General features: G+C 42.1%; 1 protein-coding gene across 1 annotated transcript in view; it reads right to left on the reverse strand.

The window, feature by feature from the left end:
• OBSCN (obscurin, cytoskeletal calmodulin and titin-interacting RhoGEF) overlaps positions 1 to 21,498 on the reverse strand; it is a 181,241-nt gene that overhangs the window by 30,316 nt on the left and 129,427 nt on the right. The window contains 10 exon segments of the mRNA XM_088064601.1: positions 11,956 to 12,061; positions 13,126 to 13,255; positions 13,816 to 13,918; positions 14,750 to 14,917; positions 15,323 to 15,436; positions 16,722 to 16,899; positions 17,962 to 18,120; positions 19,202 to 19,366; positions 20,583 to 20,699; positions 21,111 to 21,270. Coding sequence (XP_087920727.1) covers positions 11,956 to 12,061; positions 13,126 to 13,255; positions 13,816 to 13,918; positions 14,750 to 14,917; positions 15,323 to 15,436; positions 16,722 to 16,899; positions 17,962 to 18,120; positions 19,202 to 19,366; positions 20,583 to 20,699; positions 21,111 to 21,270 — 1,400 coding nt within the window.

Genomic DNA, 21,498 nt, shown 5'->3' on the forward strand with positions numbered 1-21,498 from the left:
TTTCCCGTATATCTCATTATATGGCAGACGGTTAAAATAATACACCCAGACTGTGTGTGTTGAAAGGTTTATGAAGAAATTTTGGTAGAGCTAATTGGTGTCACAAGTGTAGAGCAGAGTCAAAGCAGAGTGAAGCTTCATGACCTTTGGGCCCACACGGTGACAGGAGACAACCCCTGTCCTGGGCTACTGAAGGATGCTGAAAAGCTTAGATACTTTCACCTCCTTGCCACACCATAAACTGACACGTGAAACAATTACTAAGTTCATGGACAAAAAACACACTTCTTCATCTTTATTTCTGTCATAGGTAGAAGAATCAGGCTTTTCCTAAACCTCCCATCACTGCTCCACTATGGAATGATACATGTTCACCTAGATCAAAGCTTTTAAAGTTACAAACTGTTCTGACAGACTGTTCCCTTTAAGACTGGAAAAGCTTGACACATCATATTTAAATACATTTCCCTCTAAGGTATTCCCTTGTACTTGTTACCTCGCAATCTTTGCCACCAATTCCCCTCCCCTACAACAATTTTGATTATTTTTCTTTTTTTTTTAATAAAGCTGCTTTCTTTGGTGTTAAAAATTATGCTTGTGTCTGCTCAGCTCTGGGAGAGGTCTTCTGTGCTGATGTGCAAGGTGACAGGCTCGCCAACAGTCCCATAACTGAGGGTTCTGGTGGAAACTTCAGTTTTAAAGCTGGACTGCCCGTTGTCCGCTGAGCGCTGGACCTCGGTGCAGAAGGAGGGCTTCACCGTGAAGGAGGGCCCGGGAGGAGCCGCGCGGGAATCGCTCACGTGGAAGGAGATGTTGGAGGGGCCCACGGACTGCACGCCGGTCACCCGAGAGGCCGACACGAACACGCCCCTGGGGACGTGCTCCTCGTACTGGCTGAAGAACCTCTGCCTGGGCTCGGGCACCACGGGCCTGACCAGGTTCAGCAGCACCGGCTTCCCGATGGTCGGCTCGTTGATCTCTGTCTGCAGCACGGAGATCTCGCAGGGCTTCTCCGCCGTGTGCTTCTGATCCTCACACCTGTAGGTCTCGCCTTCTTGAGGGACGTAATCCTCCAGGTCCTCCAGAGTCAAGAGTTTGCCGTTGTGGGTTAAAATCTTGCGGTCCCGGGTGCTGATGTCATCTGTGTGTAGCTCCTCTGGCTCATCCACAATGACGTTGTCCTCCTCGGGCAGGATGTCCTGTATTACTTTGGGTACCTCCTCTCCAACAGGCCAAGACACGTGCACTTCACCGACCCCCTCATTATCCTCTGGACTCGCCGGGGAGAACAGAACTTCCTGTTGGTCTCCAGCAGCTGTCCCAAAACTGAAGACCAAAGGCTCACCCCCGCAGGCAAGCAGAGGGGAGGCAGTGTCTGACCCACAGTCAGCACGTGGCTCCTGTGGGCAGCCCTTTCCTTCAGGTCCGTAATCCATAAATGAATCACTTCCTAATTGCTCAGACCCACACGGGGAGTTTCTCTCTTCGCTGCTGACTTGAGGTCCTTCCTGCTCGGTCGTATACACCAGAGGTTGGATGTCAGTTTCAGAGAGGCCCTCATTCGGCAGAGATTTTGACTGTTCCACCAATTTATTGTTGGAATTGTTTGTGTTTGGATCATCTTCTGGGGAGTGCTTCGGCCTTGAGCTGGGAAAAGTGAACGTTAACACCCCTGAGTCATCTTTTTCTTGTTTTGCTGGGGAAGAACCTCTTTTCCTTGTGGGCTTTGGTGACTTTTTCACCTTGAATTCAATTATTTCTTCCACTTCGACCCACTTGGGCTTTTTCTCTTCCGCTGTGCTCTCCACGACAACGTCTCTCGCCGCTGCCCCTTGCGTGTCCTCGTGTTCTGTGACATAAAGCCTGGGAACAGCAGCAGACTTTGGTGCTGTCTCCTGGTCGTGTCTGTGGACAGGCTGCCTGATCTTGGAGACATAAACCGGCTCCGACACCGGCTCCGCCCGTGGGGAGCGGGAAGGAGAATGACCTGAAGGAGAACGTCCAGGAGAAACCCTTCCCCTTTGTCTTGGGCTCTTCACCACGGTGGTTATGGTCTCCTCTCTGACGGCAGAAAGGGGTGGAGTTGGCGGGGAGACGAGACCTTTTGGAGAGCCACACTCCACCAGCACATGCCGCGGCCGGCCAAGGCGCCACATGGGGTTAGTTTGGGTGAGCGTTCCAGCTTTTGGGGAAGTGGTCATTTTGGGGGGGACACACACCCACATGCCCATCTCCACTTCCTGAGCCAGAAAAAAACCCCAGTGCCCTTTTCCCCAGGGAAAACCCCAGCTCCATATTAACCTCCTCGGGTGTGAACACACAGCCAGCACGTCCGGCTGAGAGATGCTCTGCTGGGTGCTGCTCTATTTCATGTGCTTGTGTTGATCACCTACTGTGCTACTTTGGACCCCCCAAAATTTTAAACACTCAAAGATTTTAAACTTTTCCTGAGTATCCTTGGCTAAAATCCTAATTTCATCCACCTCAATGGCTAAATGCCCTTTATTGCAGTAGGGTCAGCATCTTCTTAATAATATTTAATTAATGTAACATATCTCTCTCTTTTTTTTTTTTTTTTTATTTTAATTACAGCCTCTTTTGCAACCAGAGATCTGCATTTCCACATGCAGAACAGTTAAATTGAAAGGGATTAACCCTTAAAATGTGGAGCTGACCAGGAAAAGAAAGTTAGAACACCTGCACAAGTCATCTATGCCAAAATGAATTTGTTTTCACCCTTCATGATACCATTAGTGCAGACACAGCCTGATCCACTGCCTCCAATAGACACAGGAATACCACGCCAAATCGGGATGCATAATTATGATTTCTCACCATATTTCTGCTGGCTTTACTTTAGATTTTTTGACTGAAGTTGGGCTGGTGGTAGACGCCTCATCCCTGGGAACATTCAAGTTTGGATGGGGCTCTGAGTAGCCAGATTGAGGTGAAATTGTCCCTGCTCACAGCAAGGGGTTGGACTAGATTATCTTTAAATGTCCCTTCTAACCCAAGGCCTGAACCCAGGCTCCAGTGCTCTTAATTGATATACCTAGCATGCAGTTTCTCCTGTAGGTTTTTCTGTGGTGTTTCTTACACGGAAAAACTTTCAGGCAAATTCATTTCTGCCAGTGTTTCCCTGGCAAGCACAAGGAAGCCAGTGTTCCACATCTGCTCCAGTGGAAATCACAGGAAAAGCTCATTTTGTTTCTGTGTTGAGATTCTGTTCCTATTTCCAAGGAATGGGGTTAAAAACAAAGAATTAACGGAAGGGTCAAACAGTGGCCTGAGCTGAGATTAAGAATGGGGACAGCAGCTTTTTAATTCCTCTCTTCCTCCTCTCCATTCTCCAGTCACAGCCACGTGGGGCTGAAGGTCACCGTCTCTGTTCTTCAGACATCTCTGCTCTGATTTTTGCCCTTGAGAATGGAGAACTTATTTACAGCCATCATGAAAGACTAATCCTTTTGTGTTTCTTGCAGCCTTTCTCATCTTCTGATCTTATCTTTGAAAATTTGTACTTCCTTCTCCTCTGGAGATCGGATTTGTTTCCACCATCAGTCTCTCCCGTTAAGGACGTGGTGGAGTCCAGGACTGGATCAGCTGCAGGGAGATTTATTTCCTTGCAGAGCACCCTCTCTTCCACTGCTCATTTCCACTGCTTTACTCTTTTCCCTAAGTTTTCTGCAGTTTTTCCATAAATGTTTAGTGTTTGTGCAGATCCTTCCTACTGGCCATGGTGCCTTTCTGAATTACACAGAACTAAATAATTTTAGATGAGAATGAACCCTTGGGTGCTTGCAGTAGACTTTGATCTATGTTGCAAAGTTAAAATGGGTTTTTTGGGGTCTGGGATTTACACATATGGACATTGTTCAATCCCATCTCTCAATTATCAATAATTTCCTGCCAGTAGTTTTAAAGCTGCTTCTGTTCATCAGTTTGTCACAGATTAAGAAGAGTTGGAATCTGCCCTTACAGAATTATTCCCAAACTTTCCCCATCACCATCCCAATTTCAGTTGAGGTCCACTCGAATTTAGAGTTCATGACCACAAAAAGAGGGGAATCTCTGTTTGATAACTCACTCCTGAATTTACCAAACTCCTTAGAGCCTGCAGCCCTTGATTTAGGAATCCCTTCTGGAGCTGTCCAGAGCAACAGCCTGTGGAATTTAGATCTCAGAAACTTAGAAATCAGCTCCACTGATGGTATTTTGTATTAATGAATATTATTTAATCCACCAGTATTAATGCTGCTGCTCCAGATACAGGCACAGAGATATGGATAATTGAGATTTAACAAGTTTTAGTGGCTCTGAGATTCTCTCCTGCCCACGACTTTCTCACAATATTTCTAAATTTGATATTAAAAAAAACATCTCTGTTCAGTTGCCTCAGTCTGAATCCTGGTCCTTGAGGCAGTACAGGTAAAAACACTTTATTTTCTGTTTTTTTCAGGGTGAAAAAGATCTGATGGCTGGAAATTTAACCGAGTTTATGTGCATCTTCTGGGAGAGGGCACAATTTATAAACCACTGCCTCCAAAAGCGCCAAGTGCATGGATCTAAAGGAAAAATCCTTACAGAAAACAATAAAAGGGATAAAAGATAGGCAAATCTTAACCATCTAACAAAAATAAAATACACCCTCAAAAATAAATTAAAAAACAATTAAAATAAATAAAATAAAAATAAAATTAAATAAAAAATAAAAATAAAATAAAATAAAATAATAAAATAAAATAAAAATAAAATAAAAATAAAATAAAATTAAAATAAAAATAAAATAAAAATAAGCCTCATGTCCAAGTCAAGGGCTGATTTTAGCAGTAGTGCAGCTATTGAGGGAAGGCATTTCCCCAAAATATTCATTGCATAACTACTTCCTGCCCTCAGGACATGGTTGGAGTGGCTTGGAACTGCTCTGAAATCCTGTCACGTGCCAGGGTCCCCCTCCCAGCACATGAAACAATTTTATTAGGTATTTCTTTCTGGTACTTAAGAAGATAGATTTACATTTTAATGGCTGCTTGGCTTCTAGGCCATGCATGACTGAGAAAATACTGCTTTTTGCAGTAATTAATCTTTGTATTTTATAGGCATCCAGTATAAACCAGGCTAGAAGTATCTAAAAAGACCAAGTCACTGGGACAATTATTTATATTAGAAATATAGACATAAAAGGGGATAAAAATATTCATCTTCCTACTGCTTCATTATACAAGGCTTTCCTGAAAAATGTAAAATAAAGCCAGAAGAAATCACTCTAAGCTCTGAGATATTTCTTAAATGGGTAGATATTTTCAAAGCTCAAAGTTCATTCAGCACTGAGTCAGACTCTACCTTCCCCAACTCTTGTGCAACTCTATCAGCATTTGGGGGAATATTTTTCCTCTGTAATATCATAAAATGACTGCCCCAGGCTGTGTCAAACACCAATGCTGCTATTTTTGGACAAGAACAACAGGACTTTTTTTAAGGTGATCACTTCACATGGCACAGAATTCCGTAGGATCTGGTGGGCTGGGGATGAACACACTTGCATGGCCAATGAACACAAGCTTGTTATTGGATCATGCAGAGGCAGCAAGGCAAAAAAACCACAAATGTTACCCAAAAAAAAAAAAAAATCAGCACTTACATGATGATGGTTTTCTTGGGCACTTTAGTCTCTTGTTCAGTGACTACAAAGAGAACAGTATGAACAGCATGGGGTTAAAGAAAGGCAAAAGCTGAAATGATTAAATTATCTTTGCTCAGTTAAACTGGAGTGAAAAATAACCAACTGTACCATCCCATCCATGCTTTCTGTGGTTATTTCTGGCATCATCTTTAGTGTTTCTGACCAGGAATGAAAATCCAGAATGCTCTCTGAACATTTAGCTTTGAAATTAGATATTTTGTGGAGAACAATTTGGCAAAAACTGCTTATTTTACCATTTTTGTTTGGTAGGTGAAAGCTAGAAAACAAGGTCCATATTTAATTTTTCTTTATCCTATAATAAGGTAGTAGTGGTGTCAGAAACCTGAAAATGCCTCAATCTGGAAAATCCTGGAAAGCTGCAATTCTTTAAATTGCATTTCACTTCCTAGAAAAAAGAGTTTCCCCCAAAGACTGGATTGTGGCCAAACTTTTGTGGACTGGATGTAAAATCTAAGCTGATAAATATGAAAACTAATATCATTATCATCAGCAAAGAAAAATCAGCATTAAAAAAACCCCAAAACCCCAAATCCTAGAAAACCCAGGAGAGCTCTGTGTCTGCTCCATCTCTTTTTTTTTTGTTCTAATTTACATTTTTTCCTGACACTTCTCCCATAACCAACTGGAAGCTGTCGATGCATATCAGAAGCAAAAGTTACAATTTCACGGTGTTGCAAATATTTCTTAAAACTGACATTTTTGAAAAGTAGAAAGATACCATTTAAAGAACTAATTGAGATTTTTCAGCAGGTTTCCCATCCTATCCACTGGAATAAAATTAAGTCACTCTTTGAACCACACTGCTCTGAGCACACTCTGAACTGCTGAACCTATTTGAGATCTAGAAAAAAAAACATCAGCAGGCCCCACTTTTTATTTAACAAACTAGCAAAATGTCTAAAAAAACCCCATAATTTAATCTCCAGAAATTGGTTTTCAATTTTCCAGCCAGCCTATAATAAATAAGCTCTGGTAATTTTCAGTCAGTGCAGTTTAAGTGAACTGCTACTTAAAAATATCAATAAAATCACAAACAGTTCTTGCCCAGGGAACTTGGAGTGTCTGTATTATTTGTTAAATAAGTCATGATTAGTGGTGATGTTTTCAGTGGTGCCCCCAAACCTGCATTGACTGAAAATTAAAAATACATTTACAATATTAAATGGAAAACTTTAACCTAATTTTCCTTCCACTTCACTTCCAAGGGCTCTTCCCTGCCTCAGGTAAAAACACAATTTGACCATAATGAAAAAGAATTTTGTGCAAATATTGATGCTAATATCTGACCTAGAGCTCATGTTTCTTTTGCAGAACCTTGTCTTGTTTATGCCTATAAAAATCTGGAATAATTTTCCAGAGTTACTGCAGAACTGGGTGAGTTTCAACAGAGTCTGTTTGGAAATCTGAGTTTATATTAACTGGGTAAGTAAAGAGCAAAATTATTTTCAAATATTTATCCCCGGACACAATTGTAATAAAACCATTTACCTATCTTTAATATCTTGTTTTAAACAACTCAAACCTTGTTTTAAATGGTGGAATGATAATAATTGTGATGGCAGATGAACTGAGTGCTCAAACAATTTACTACACTCAGGTTGGAGATTTTCACTGAATTTTTAAGTCACTATTCTGCAATTTTCAAATAACTTTTAGAACATCTCATTAAATAATATTATGGGATTCATCCATATGCAGTGAGTATATGAGTAAAAATTCTGGTGTTCTGATGGAAATGTTTTAATTAATTGGATTATACACCTGGAAAATAAGTGTTTTCTACAATTATTTTAGCAGTGAGTGTATTTAGATGAGAATTGGGTAATATAAACTAAATAGTTGAATAAATTTAATGAAATTTCACAGTGTCTATAAGAAAATGTCTCTTTGATGGTTACTCTATAAACGTCTGTTCTTGCAGTCCTCTCAAATGACACCAACTGTGATATTTATATTTGTAGTGGATGCCAAAGAGATTCAATATATAAATACTGAATATTCTTTAATAATAAAAGTTCAGCAGGCCTGGGATAAGAAAGCTGAATATAGCATTTAATAAATCGTATATGTACTGTCTGAGGTGTGAGGGAGGATTTGAGCAATCCTATATTGAAGGATAGAACCACACGAAAGTAGGATGAGAGAATTTGGGTTTCTTTTACTTCTTTTTGGTTTTGTTTTGTTTTCTTTGTTTGTTTTTTGTTTTCCCCGAGAGGAAAATATTCTGCATCCATTTTTAGCACCGGATTTATCATTTCAACTTTTCAAGAGCATTTTAGGCAAACAGCTTTGCAAAGCAGGAGCCCCTGATAAACAGGTTAAAAGCTGTAAGCATTAGGGACAGCCAGTGCTTTTGTAGGACCAGACATTTCTTGGGTTAATAGATTAAAACATTGGCCAACAAGTGATGGAACACTGAGGATAAGTGAGTTCTCCTTGCTCTGAATGGATGGAAGGTTATTTATGGCCTTTATTACAATTTTTAAGTCTCTTTTCTCCACTCACAGAAGCTTAAACCTATTTTTTCTTCCCAGTTCACGCTGCTGCCATGAACCAGAGGAGCACTGCTCTGTTTTCACCTCCTTCTGCTACACTTTTGGAGACTAGTCTGCAAAACCTGACAAGAACTGCTAAAACTAATCCTAAAAGGAGTAATTCCTGCAATCATTGAGGTTGGGAAAGGCCCTTGGGATTGTTGAATCCAGCTGCTAAGCCAGCACTGCCACCTTCACCACTAAACCCTGTCCCTAAGTGCTACATCCATGGGTCTTTGAAATCCCTCCAGGGCTGGTGGCTCAATTCATGGATATAAGAGGTTTTTTTAATTTTAAGAATGAAATGCAAGTGTTTTGGGATCTCTCTCAAAAATACCCCACCAAAACCTAAACATACAAAACCCCCAAACCAAAACAACCAAAAGGCTCCACTCCTGCAGCGACTGACATGGTTTCAAAGGCAGATGGGGCTCTCCTGAATTTGCACTGAAAACCCTGTGGCCCGGCCAAAAATGAGACTAAACCATGGTGATAAGAGAATAAAAATAATGAGGTAAATACCCCAATCAGGCAACATCCAAATGGCCAGGGGACAAACTCCTGTGCCCTATTTCTTCAGTAACACTAAGAGATCTAATCCTCCTCTGTATTTTAAATCTTCCTTGTGAGAACTTCAAATTCTGCTGATTTTTAACAAGGTGGCTGCTACAAGGCAGCTGAAGAACATGACAAGGCTCTGCATGAAATCTAAGGCAAAGATGCGAAGGAATTATTGTTGCCTGGCTGCAGCTGCTTTGGGAATTTTTATTTATGGCTTTATCTCCACTCCTGTACCTGACTCCTCCCCTTGTATCGACTGTCTCGTTCTAGGTCCTGACCTGCCCACCCCTATGGAAATGCAACACCTTTCCAAGGCACTGGGCTTTGCTTTCCCTAATAAATAATCAGGTTAGTGAGCCTGGATGGGTAAATCACACCAGAACATGCCAGAGCACATCAGCCCAGGTGTGCCGTGTACAGGTTAAGCAGCAAGGTGCAAAGCAGACACAGTCAACTGGAAGTCAAAGAGAAGGATCTTCTTTCAGCTACACTTTTTTTAAAGTGTCTCAAATTCTTCCAATATCCACAGAAAGAGGATTTTTTTAAGCAACCCTCCATTGACTTCAGTGCAGCGACCAGGTGTGGCTGAAGGCAGATCTCAGCTCACACGGGATCCCTTAGTCCAGTGGTTTCCATCCTTTTTGGATTTGGTCCATCCAAGGGACCTGCAAACTCCCACAGTGTGAATTTAAACCAAAGAATTTTGGTTTTGATACCCATGGTCTTGGGCTGTGGACCATCACCAGCTGCAGGTCAGGGCTCATAAACCACTGGACTAATGGTATCCCAAACCGTGGGTTTGGTTCAGCAGAATAAACAGTACAGAAAGGCAGGAGGATAAAAACTAAAATAGTTGCCCTTTGGGTGCCTCATGAGACTCAGACAATCATTTCACAGGAACAGAGATAAATCAGACCCAGGGTGCAGGTGAGCCAGGAAGCAGGCACGGTATCTATTTCCTGTTGTGAGAGCAGTAATGTTGTCCTCTTGGTGAAGTTACAAGTAATCCCATTTTCACAAATAGGAAGGATTTTGAGGATGGAAAGAGATAGCCTTCATGAGATCCACCTGTCCTCCAGTTCTTTGCCAGATGAACCTGATTTTTCCCCAGGCAGATCAAGGCTGGTTATTGATTCTCAAGAAAGCAACGGATTCCCTCCTCGGTCAAGTGCATTGTGCCAAATTCATCCCTGGTGCAATTCTGCTCACAACAATCCTCTTGCTTCATGGATGAGCCTATTTTATCCACTGGCCTGAAGCAGCTCTCCCCCTGTTTCTCCCTGGAGATGACTCAGAGATCTATTTTCTTCCCTATTACGGAATTCAAGCAATTGCACATCACAGAATAAACCTATTTCATGACATTTCTGAAGCTTCCAGGAAAGCTCCAATTATATTTCTGTAACCAAGCTCACAGGTTTTTTTGTTTGTTTATGATCACAGGAATAACAGCAGATGAGGAATTTGGGGCTGAACATACACATTTGCAACCCCCAGAGCTGAAAATGCTCCTAACATTTTATACAACCCTTGTTTTCTTTTATAACATCTGCCTGAAGGGAACTTCATCAAGATACACCACCCTGACAGGGATTTCTTTGTGTTCCTCTACATCCTGCACACAACTTATTTTTCTCTCTTTGGGGCATAGAAAAGACAAAGAATTCGAGTACTTGAAGGTTTATTTGGCTGAAAAAAATTATAGTGATTCTACACTTACACCATCCTCCCTGTAATGCTTTTTGATGGCACTCTGGGAAAGAGCTAAAAGGAAAATATGTTTCAAATGAAGTCAGGAAAGTTCATAGATCAGGATGCTAATTTTAATAATTTATTGTGGATGAAGCCTCTTAATGTAATAGCACAACATTTGTGTCTACAGAAGGCTGGCCCAAAGGTCCTGCCAGACCAGGGTCCTGTCTCAAACAGGGCCAACGGCAGAAGACTGTAGGAAATGATGAAAAAATATGAGTAGAGGATCATTTATCCCTGAATATTTTTCCAGACTGCAGCATTCTCTGCCCAGCAGCTTCATGAGTCAGAACACTGCCTCGTGGTGGACATTGATAATGTCAATAATACCCTTTCCAACATGCTCTGGAACTCCTGCTATTATCACAAGACAGTGTGGAAACACCAAAGCTGAGGAAAGAAGGTCCTAGAGCTGTTGGCAAAACTCTGGCTTTTGTTGGGAGTGTCTCCACCATCCCCATCTGGGAGAGGCCTGTGAAACCAAGGTTTGCTGGCAAGAAAAGGCCTGTGCCTGTCCACATCCTCTCTCTTGCCCTCTAAATCTGTCCCTAACCTATTAAAGGTGGTCCCTTGGCTGTCTCATCTGCTGAGCTGCCACTGGGAGCTGTTCAAGACAGACAGGACTGGCTGGCTCACGCTCAGCCACACAAGTACGCTTACAAGATGTACCAGGAACCAATTCCCTGTGCCAGGTAATGCTCCCTAGGGAGATGTAGCCCTGGATTTAAACTGGGCTGTGATGGGTTTACAGCTAACACACTCTTGTGTGGAAATCCCTGGGATCAGCAGGGAACTTTAGGCAGTAATGACTAAAAGTTATGAAGAAAGATGCAATTCTGGATGGGTGTAAAATCAATTCTTACCACCCTACCAATCCAGGTGAAACTGCCAGAAAAAAAAAGGAACAGTCTCTATGACTATCCCTGGACAGTCCTTAATAATGGATGACCTAACCATTGCTCAGGACACACTGCTGTCAGTTCTGCTTTCCAAAGTCATCCCTGATGTCCTTCAGTGGTGTTCCAGGAGCAATCACAATATGCCTCCACCTTTATTTAGTGGCCCCTGTAACATTCCTGCCAGGCTGACACACATTTTCAAATATTCCAACAATACATAGCATTTCTTTTTGCGCTAGTGGTGGTGTGACAAACCCTTCATTTGCTCCTCCATTTTCATATAACGCATTCACGAGCATTATATGAAGTTGATTTGCCAGGTTTGGAAATCAACAGATGATGATGGGCACGGAGCCGAGCTGCCCTGTGCCCATGCACATCTCCAGAGACGGACAGATACACGGACACCAACAACCAACATGGATAAGATGGCAAAAGATACTGGATCCTCATTGTTTTTAGGGGAATTGGCTGGTGTACGTACGGAGCTGGGCAAGGGTCGTACCTTCAATGGTGATGGCTTGGTCTCCTCTCCTCTCCTGGGTCAGGGCTGCGGCGCTGTGGTGGTAAAGCTCTGCTCCACTTTTGGCAGACCCTAATCTGTTCATCAGCTGAAGAGAATTGTGCAGTGCCAAATGAAACACAGCATGTTTTTTGTCATGATAAACCCCTGCCTGTGCTATCTTTGAAAGTTCAGTGATGACAGAAATGGGTGAAGGTGTGACCCCAGTGCAGGCTGGAGTTTGAAGGGACACTTTGTTGCTCAGTGGAGTTCTTGGGCTTTTACCAAAAATTACTCACAAGACAAGTTAACAGCACATCAGCAAACTTATTTACTTAATTATTGGGTGCTTGCTCTGCAGCCTGGGAATTGCTCCTGGGGTAACTCTGTCTCTACCAACAAGCCCAGATTCCTGCTGTGCACACACTTAGAGGGCCATTGAGGAGGATTTTTTTTCTGTTTTATCATCCAATAATTACGCAGTATACTGGGAATACTGGACCTTAAGATCTTAGTCAATGGCAAATGCAAGGTAGTCTGGTTTTGCTAAAATTCCAGTAGAATTCTTTCAGGTATATGAAACTCCCTAAATGTTTCCTTAAGCTGAACCATTTTACCATGGAGCAGCTGACCCATGCTTATTTCTTAAACCAAGACAAATTTCTTTTATTGCCAAGTCCTCAGAACTTATTTATGTTTTGTTACAATGAATGCATAGACTATGCCTAATTTTCATAAAATATCTTATATTTTGAAATATTTATCAGCTACTTCCATGTATGTTTGGTGAACAAAACAGGAATTTCAGTGGTTTATCCTTCTGTTTAGACTTAATTTCTTTTTGCTCTGGAGGGTTTCTTAGTCATAATTTAAAGACAGTCCAGAAACAAAATATCACATCAGAATTGTCCCAAATTTTGTAAGAGTTTACTCTAAAGACCTGGATCTGAGTTTAAGCTCCAGAACAAGCTCCATCAATTATTACTTGTACCAACAAACTGTCAGATCAGAATATTCTGAAGCTTTTGGACATTCACATTCCAGACCTAGTTCAGCCTGAATTTCTATAGTATTTCTATGAGCAACTACTCAGCCATGGGTCTCTCCCAGTGAAATGAATTCTCCTGCCTGTATCATTTCAGATGGCAGATACTTAAATGACTCCTGACTTACCTCACATTCATAGTGCCCCATATCTTCATTGGAAGGGTTCTTGACCACCAGGACTACGATGCCACTCCGTGGTTCACTGAAAGTCTGGTATTTACCGGTGTCCTTCAGCAGCACCCCATCTTTGTACCATCTGAGTGGGAAAACATGGACTATAAGCCAGGAAAAATTATGCAGCATCAAGAGGTCTCCAAGACCACTGATCCATCCATCAAACAACTCAGGAGTTAGTCCTTAGAGAAACGTTTGGATCCTGGAGGGGAGGGCTGCAGGTGGGGAGATCACACCTGAGTATTAAACTGTAACATTTATGACATTCTTCCCAAGAGATCTCCTCAGTCAGTACAGGAAAAAGGGCTTTAAATGATCACAAGATTTGCTGTGCTTTTGTCTGAACACCTGATAAAATCAAGTCAGGTGTAAGGCAGGGAGGATAAACAATGATAAAATGTTTTCCAGGGTTTTAGATTGGACAGAGTCCTCCTCAGGGTCTATCTGTGGGTATTTCTTTTCAAACTCTAGCTAAAATTAATTGCTGAGAATCTCAGGAATGTCTGGACCATGAAGAGCCAGCACTGGCATGGGGTAAAGATGGAAGACACAGTAAAGAAAGGGTCATAAACTCAAAATTACTTTTCTGACTATGCAAAATGGGAAACCAGGATTTGTACCCATATGAATTGTAGGACTGACCTGATCTGAGGCCTGGGTGCTCCTTCCACAGTGCAGGTGAACTGGACATCTTCACCCTCGACAAGATAAGCATTTCTGACCTTGTTCACAAACCGAGGGGGCACTGCAAAAAGCAAAGGTAAATGTGACTGGTAGCTGGAAATACAAGCAGGTAGAAAGGGCGTGTCCCTGTCCAGATAATTCTCAGTGCATCTAAAGGATACTAAAGACAAAATGTTTTGGCCTAAAAACAGTTGCCTGCACCTGTACAAATTTTCTTTTTTTTTTTTTTTTAAATATTATCCAGTATATGTTGTATAGAATGTCTTAATATTTGTAACATCATAGAAACATAGGATCATTTAGTTTGGAAAAGACCTCTGAGGTCATGGAGTCCAACCATTAACACTGCTAAGGCCAACAGTAAACCACATCTCCAAGTGCCACACCTAAACGTTTTTTGAGCTCTTCCAGGGATGGTGACTCCACCACTTCCATGAGAAGTTTGTTCTGGAGGTTGACAACACTTTTGGTGAAGAAAATTTCCCTAATCTCCAATTTAAACCTTCCCTGGTGCTAACTGAGGCTGTTCCCTCTCCTCCTGTCCCTGTTCCCTGGGAGCAGAGCCTGACCCGCCGGCTGTCCCCTCCTGTCAGGGAGTTGTGCAGAGCCAGAAATTCCCCCTGAGCCTCCTTTTCTCCAGGCTGGACCCCTTTCCCAGCTCCCTTCTTGTCCTCCAGCCCCTTCCCCAGCTCTGCTCCGTTCCTGGACACTCTCCAGCACCACAATGTCCTTCTTGTCATGGAAGTCTCAAAACCAACCCCAAAGCTGGAGGTGCCTCAGCAGTGCCAGCACAGGGGACAGTGGCTGCCCTGGTCCTGCTGGTCACACCATGGCTGGTACAAGTTTGTGGTATTAGACCCCCTTAAATTACTGCATTTGTGCAGGACTTTACCTTGAACAAGGATCTTTCCCAAGGTACTGGCATTCCCAGCAGGACTGGAAGCGAAGCACATGTACTGTCCTGTGTCAGCCCCTGTCAGGTTGTCCAAGATCAGTGTGCAGGAACCATCAGGATCTTCTATTATGATGTGATGGGGATCCACCTCCACTGGCTTTCCATCTGAAAGAGAAAATTATTTTAAAATTGCTTACTAAGAGTTTCCTCTTTAGGAATTTCATCCTTTTGCTTGTCATCCTGAGGGGGCTGAGAGCTGTATCACTGCAGCTGATGCTGGTAGTTGAGGAATCAGCTCTTCATCCAGCTCTCTGTAAAACATCATCCAGGGCAAAGTACTGTTGAAGAACCCCATACATCACCACTGCTCTCATTTAAAAGTGAAATTATCCCAGAGTACATTCTGTGCAGTGATAATTCTGCTTTTCCAGCTAAAGGAGCACACCCAAAACACCCAAAAACATGGTCTCCAGATTTGAGTATCTCTAGGGGATCAGCTCTTGGATTACCCACTACCAGTTTCCACAGCAATATGGGCTGGGAGCACATTTCCTGCCCTGCTGCTCGTACCTTTGTACCAGCTGATGGATGGCTTGGGAGCTCCTGTCACCTTGCAGGCCAGCTTGACTGTCTCTCTCAGCTCAGCTGTGCAGTCTGCCAGTTCTTCCTCAAAGTCTGGAGGGACTGAAACATCAGAGGAAGTGTGTTAGTCTGGAGGAAGGGGCTCTGTCCACAGCATGGCTGCTGCTAAGTGAGATAAGAATAATTTTTGCAAATCTGTGAGGTTCAGAATAGAAAAGTGAACAGGAAATTTTAGCAACTCAAGACTTTATGGGTGACATGCTCTCCTTGCTTGTCTGAGACTAAATTCAGACTGTAACACAAAGTTAGACCATATGAAAAAGAAGGAATTTATTGCTGATCTAGAATTATTTTAGGCCATGATTTTAATAAGCACTTCCACATTATTCAGACACCACACATCTGTCTCCATTATGATAATTCCTCAAATAAAATGCAGCCTGGATATCCAAAGTAGCATTCTTCATATTGTCCTCATAATGAAATCTATGCTTTCATTGAATCATAGAATCACAGAATAGTTTGAGTTGGAAGAGACCTTAAAGATCATTGCATTCCACCCCCTGCCACAGGCAGGGACACCTTCCACTATCCCAGGCTGCTCCCAGCCCCATCCAGCCTGGCCTTGGACACTTCCAGGGATGGGGCAGCCACAGCTTTTTAAAGTGAATTTTATTTTAACCCATTGCTACCAAATGAAACCATACAAAGTTATTCTGATAGTCTTCCTCACTAAAATATCTCACTAAAGGCACAAAAATTAAGCGCCCAGACTTGTTTTCAGTGTATTTGGACTAAATCCAATGCTGTTCTGGCATTTTCAGATGCCAAATACCCTTATGCTATAGTGGATACCATTTGTAGCTTATGCCTGGAAAGTAAAGATCTAATATCCCCGCTGATAGATTTTGTGGATTGAGAACCGGTGGAATCTCAAATGACACTGAGAATGATGAAGCCTTAATGACCAGACAGAAGTCCAAAGCAAACCCAGGTGCAAAGATGGAGCAATGTAAGCCAGGAGTTGAGTAAAGAGTCTGGAACCCCGGGTTATTTGTACTGGGGTGTGTAGGACTCTGGATCAGGGTACAACCCCAGCTCTCCCTGCCTTTCCTCCAGGAGAGGTGCTTCAACCCTCAGATCATCTTCATGGCCTCCTCTGGACTCGCTGCAGCAGCTCCACGTCCATCTCATATTGGACACCCCACAGCTGACACAGCACTGCAGGTGGGATCCCACGAGAGCAGAGCAGAGGGGCAGAATCCCCTCCCTGGAGCTGCTCCCACATTTAACGACCATAAACAGCTTCTCTCCCCCTTTTATAATTTCCTCAACCAAGGAGACCACCCAGAAAAAAAAGGTCTGGGCTGTCTTGTGCCACACTTACTCCAGATGGGCTCGCTGATCCGCTGCTGGATGCCCAAGATCTCCTTCACCCAGGAGTTCTTGATGTTCACGGTCCGCGCCTGCAGGAGGTATTTGCGCACCAAGTCCTCCCGCTCGTGCCAGATCTCAAAGGCCCGGTCATCCCCTTCCACCAGGTCGTTCACGTCTATGTTGTTCAGCTGAGTGACACAAAGGGCAAGAAAGTCACTGCAAATCCTGTGTTTTTAGGAATTCCCAACAGCAAAAAGGGGTAATCTGTGCTTCCTTCAAAGATTTTTGAGATTGCGTGAGCAATGCAACGTGGCTTTGGCTGAAGAGCAGCCAGAGCTGAGAGTTGGGCTCAACCAGAGTTGAAAGTTGAGAGTTATTTTCCTTGCTATATTTGACTTTCTGGTTACCAAACTGACATTTTCCTGGGGTTATTTTTTAAGGAAAACAATGTCCAGCATTAAAAGCTATCCCCAGGGTGGAACACACCGTCCCTGAAGGGTTGGACCCAGGCAGTTTGGAAAAAGTAGAGAACAGGACAAAGCATGGAAATGTTTCCATTTTATTTTTTCTTGGAAAATAAAAATCTGCCTATGAATGTTGATGAGGACAAAGATAAGGACTTTGAGAAGGTCCTAGCTGGGCTTGGTCAAGAGTTCCATGGGTTTTTTGGTTGGTTGGCTAGTTTTGGTTGGAGTTGAGCAGCTCCTGCCTTGTGAAAAATCTTTCCTCAATTTCTGGCAGTTTTAACCCAGAATGTCTAAAGATGAGTGGGTCAAATCCTCTGAATTTTTCCATTTCTGAACAGGAATTGGTGTCTGGAAGGGACATAACCAGCAGAGAGAACGTGATGGAATTGAGCAAATAAGATTCCTTCTAATTTACTCCCAATATTACAGACTGCCAAAACCAGAGATGTACAAATGTAATTTTCGCTACAAATTGTAGGCAGCAAAATCCAATTTATAATATCAATATATTTATTCTGTTAATTAAATGAGGTAACAGAGATAAATAAGTGCTTGTACTTGTAATCTCCTTGCTGCATGGTAAAAGTCCACCCTGATGGTTTCTGACAGCTTTCTTAGCGGTTTAAAAAAGATATTTTTGGATAAGTGCAGATTCTACTTGTGCTTCAAAGACTTTGAAGCAAAGAAATAGCTCAGAAGGATTAGAAGACTGTCCAAGCGGGATATAAAAGTGAAGTTCTAATTGACAGAGAAATGCTTTATGAGAGCATAAAGTGATCAGACCTTCATGATGTTCTTGAAGATGTAGCTGTAGGTGTCTGTCTTTGTGTCTCGCTTTGGTTTGCAGATCACAATATAATTTTTGAAGAGGAAAACATGTCTTTTGTGTCCTTTCCATGCCATTCGAGCTCCTGGAGCTCCTTCCCACACAATGAAGTGGCCCTGGATAGGAAAAAGAAGGAAGAGCACATAGTGATACATCTGGAATAATTATCACAGTTATGTCTCACCATCGTTTTTCAGTGCCCAGATAACAAATGTTTCCTGTTGCATCATCCCTGATGTATTTCTGGTTTATTAAAACACAGCAGATGGTTTCTAATGCTAAAGGTGACTCATCAGTCATGGGCACAGCCAGTGGTTGTCATTACACCTTCATTTAAATGGTATTATTTTGTGCCAGAAAAATAGAGAGCCTCTGTCAGGCAGAAACACTCTTGAAAATATTAAGGGAAAATTGTATTTTGGGTACTATACAGGCACTTGATCTGATGATTTGGTCACCTTCACCAGAGCAGGAAGTATTCATTTCACATAGCTTCAAACACAGACAGCTCAGTTAGTGACATGGGTTTCCCCAGGCATCTCTAGGGAGAAGTAAACACTCGAGGGGTGTGACTGGACACTTTTAGGATGCCTAAATGTGGAGAGATGAATGCCCACCACAGCATCACTATAATTTAACCTTACTTGCTTCACTCAGCAATACACCATTATCCCCATGTAAAACATTTGATAGAGACAGAATTAATTAATTGCCTGGTATAACACAGTAAATCTGTAGAGAAACAGGAATTTGAGTGAAGCTGTTGCAAGTCCTTGACTAAAGTGTCCTAATAGCTGGGTCATCTAAAAAGCCACAGAACTGGCTCGTGGGATAAAGCTGGGGGAGCATATGGGTTTCTTGATGGCAGTAACTCCGGGACCTGCCCTGTGTTGCTTCCCAATAATATGAGAGGATGAGTTAAAACCCTTTTAGATCATGTAGGGGCCCAGAACAATTTGACTCCTGTCACAAAGGTGAATAACTGCATTATGTGTGAATTTCTCCATAAGCATCCATGCTCTGCCATTTCAAACCTTAGTGGAGCCAGAACATCCATTTCTGGACAGCAGAAAGCGAAATAAGCAAATCATCTCTTTCAGACATCATTTCTAAAGGATTTTCTTCTAAGAATTAAGGCTCCTTAGAGACTGGTGAAGGCACACATGGAACCAACAGCGACTGGGAAATTCCAGTTACCTGCCGGATGGGTTCCCCGAGGCTTTCCAAGGTCCCTGGATAATTCTCAATGAGTGAGACGTGGAGGTTGTTCTCTGCTCTTCGGGTGAGGGCAGAAACAATGGCATAGGCCTGCTCCAGCAAAGTGCAGTTCTGGCTGTTTCTGGCTTTGTTTCGGATTAATTCCTGTAGGTGAATGAAGAAAATATTAGTGGACAATCAGAGAGAAAAAAAGCATCTCCTTCAGAGCCAAAGATTTTCTCAGTATCTGCTCTGGCTCTTTCACCTGAGCAACTTTTATCCCATTTTTCACCATGTGCTTCTCAAATAACAAAGTCTTTTCTTTCCTACCTATTCTGCTGGTTAGTCTCAAAGACTAACCAGTCTGGATTTTCCTTACACCAGTTGACATTAAGCAAAGATAAAGTTGAAAGAAACACCAGATATGCTTTGGTGGTTGAAAACCAAAAATTCCAAAGTGATCCTAAATATGCCCATTGCATTTCTCTTCTGCTGACCCTCACAGTACCAGAGGACAAGTAATTCATGTGCTGAGCCAACTTTAGATTAATAAAAAGAGAGATTGGAAAAAATGTGAAATGGCATTTTCCCTGTTCTTCTCACATTTGTTCCTGTTCCTCTCTTCCAGTGATGAAGGCATGGAAAATGCCTTTGCTCCTCCAAAAGACCCTTAAAAATGTTGGTGTTTGTGTTCAATATGTGTTCAGTATGTGTACAGTAGTAGAAAGTTCTTCAAAATACTCAAACTGCTAATTTATACAACATTAGAATACATCAATATTTTGCCATGATTATTTTCTTCCTGAGTATCGTAGTGCTATTTCTCATGAAAATACTGTTTATGTATTACTCAATATGTATTACTCAATATAAAAACTCAAATGTTTGCTTGTGGTCTAAGACAGTAAAACAGATGCAAGCCTGAAAGACAAAATATTTCAGGGTGGTAGAATGGGGCAAAGCTTTTCAGAAAACAAGAATTTCATCATACTAAAATATCAGTATAAAACATAAGGAAAAGAAGAGGTAAGTCATTATCTTAGACATGGAAACTGCTTATCTTTATCACATAAATGTTGCTGAGTTTGAAGCAAATTCATACCTGTCATCCATGCAGGCATATATTATATCATACATATATTTTTGCATATAGTTAAAGCCTCACTAAACTTTATGGGGTTGGATTCTGTGAACCTCCACCTGGATTTACATTTACAAAACTATTTTGAGAACACCACCACTGATTAATCTCTTATTTACTCAAGCAGTTTTCAATTGTAGTTGCATCAGAAGGAAGACAAGAAATAGGAAATAAAAATAAAATCTTTTTCTGTACAAACTGCACAGAGCAGAACACAAACCTGTAGCAACATCTCTTTACCTTAATTATTGTCTGGTACTGCTGAATCCTGTTTATGGGTTTTTCCATGTAGTGCTGCAGTGGTGGGATCAGTGGCTGTGAGGGATCTTCATTAGTTACAAATTCATCTGTGTATCTCTGAAAAAATACGTGGAATAACAAGGCAAGGTTGTTATAAAGAGCAGTAGAAAAAAAATCCTGAGTAGCTGGAGCAGATAAACAATATTTGTCTATCTATATTTATGATTTATGTGAGTTCTCTTGGTCTTATAATGTCATAGCCCTTAAAACATCCTTTAATTACAATTACATAAACACAGCCACATTTATATCTGTTTAAAGTTTATGATATTAATAAATGCATAAGAATATGTTCCCATATTGGCTGCACTTACCAGAAAAAGCTGGAAAGTGAACTAAAAATCATTATTTTTAACAAAAGATATTACAAACACTTTTGAGGTTCACATTTGTGATTAACAACTACATTTCTTGATGCAGTGGGTTACAGGATGAATTTTCCACAGGTGCTTTTGGCTCCTGCCTTACCTTGTAGAAATCCTGGACAGCTTTGCTGACGACAATTGACTCAGCCTGGACCCTTCCCACCAGGTACTGGATGTACTTGTTAAACTCTGCCTCATGCTTAATGAAGCACATGGCCACATCATCATCAGTGTCACAGCCCTGCAAGCTCCGGAGGAAGACACTGTGGGGACAGGAGAAAAGGTGCTGGAATGAGGCTAAAACAGGGCCCCAGCAGGCAGGCTGTGCATCAGGAGATGTCAGGTTAACATAGGTTAAAGGAAACGATGGGGGGAAAATGAGCATTAAACTTCTCAGTGCCTCTTCACCCAGCGCAGTGCCATTTCTCTTAGCTGGGATGGGATGGAGGGACTTGGACAAGGGCCTGGAGGACAGGATGAGGGGGAATGGC

Source organism: Pseudopodoces humilis, chromosome 1 (assembly GCF_049639895.1).
Source record: "Pseudopodoces humilis isolate 2021_Gansu_Grassland_sample_001 chromosome 1, ASM4963989v1, whole genome shotgun sequence".
In the NCBI taxonomy this organism is placed as follows: domain Eukaryota; kingdom Metazoa; phylum Chordata; class Aves; order Passeriformes; family Paridae; genus Pseudopodoces; species Pseudopodoces humilis.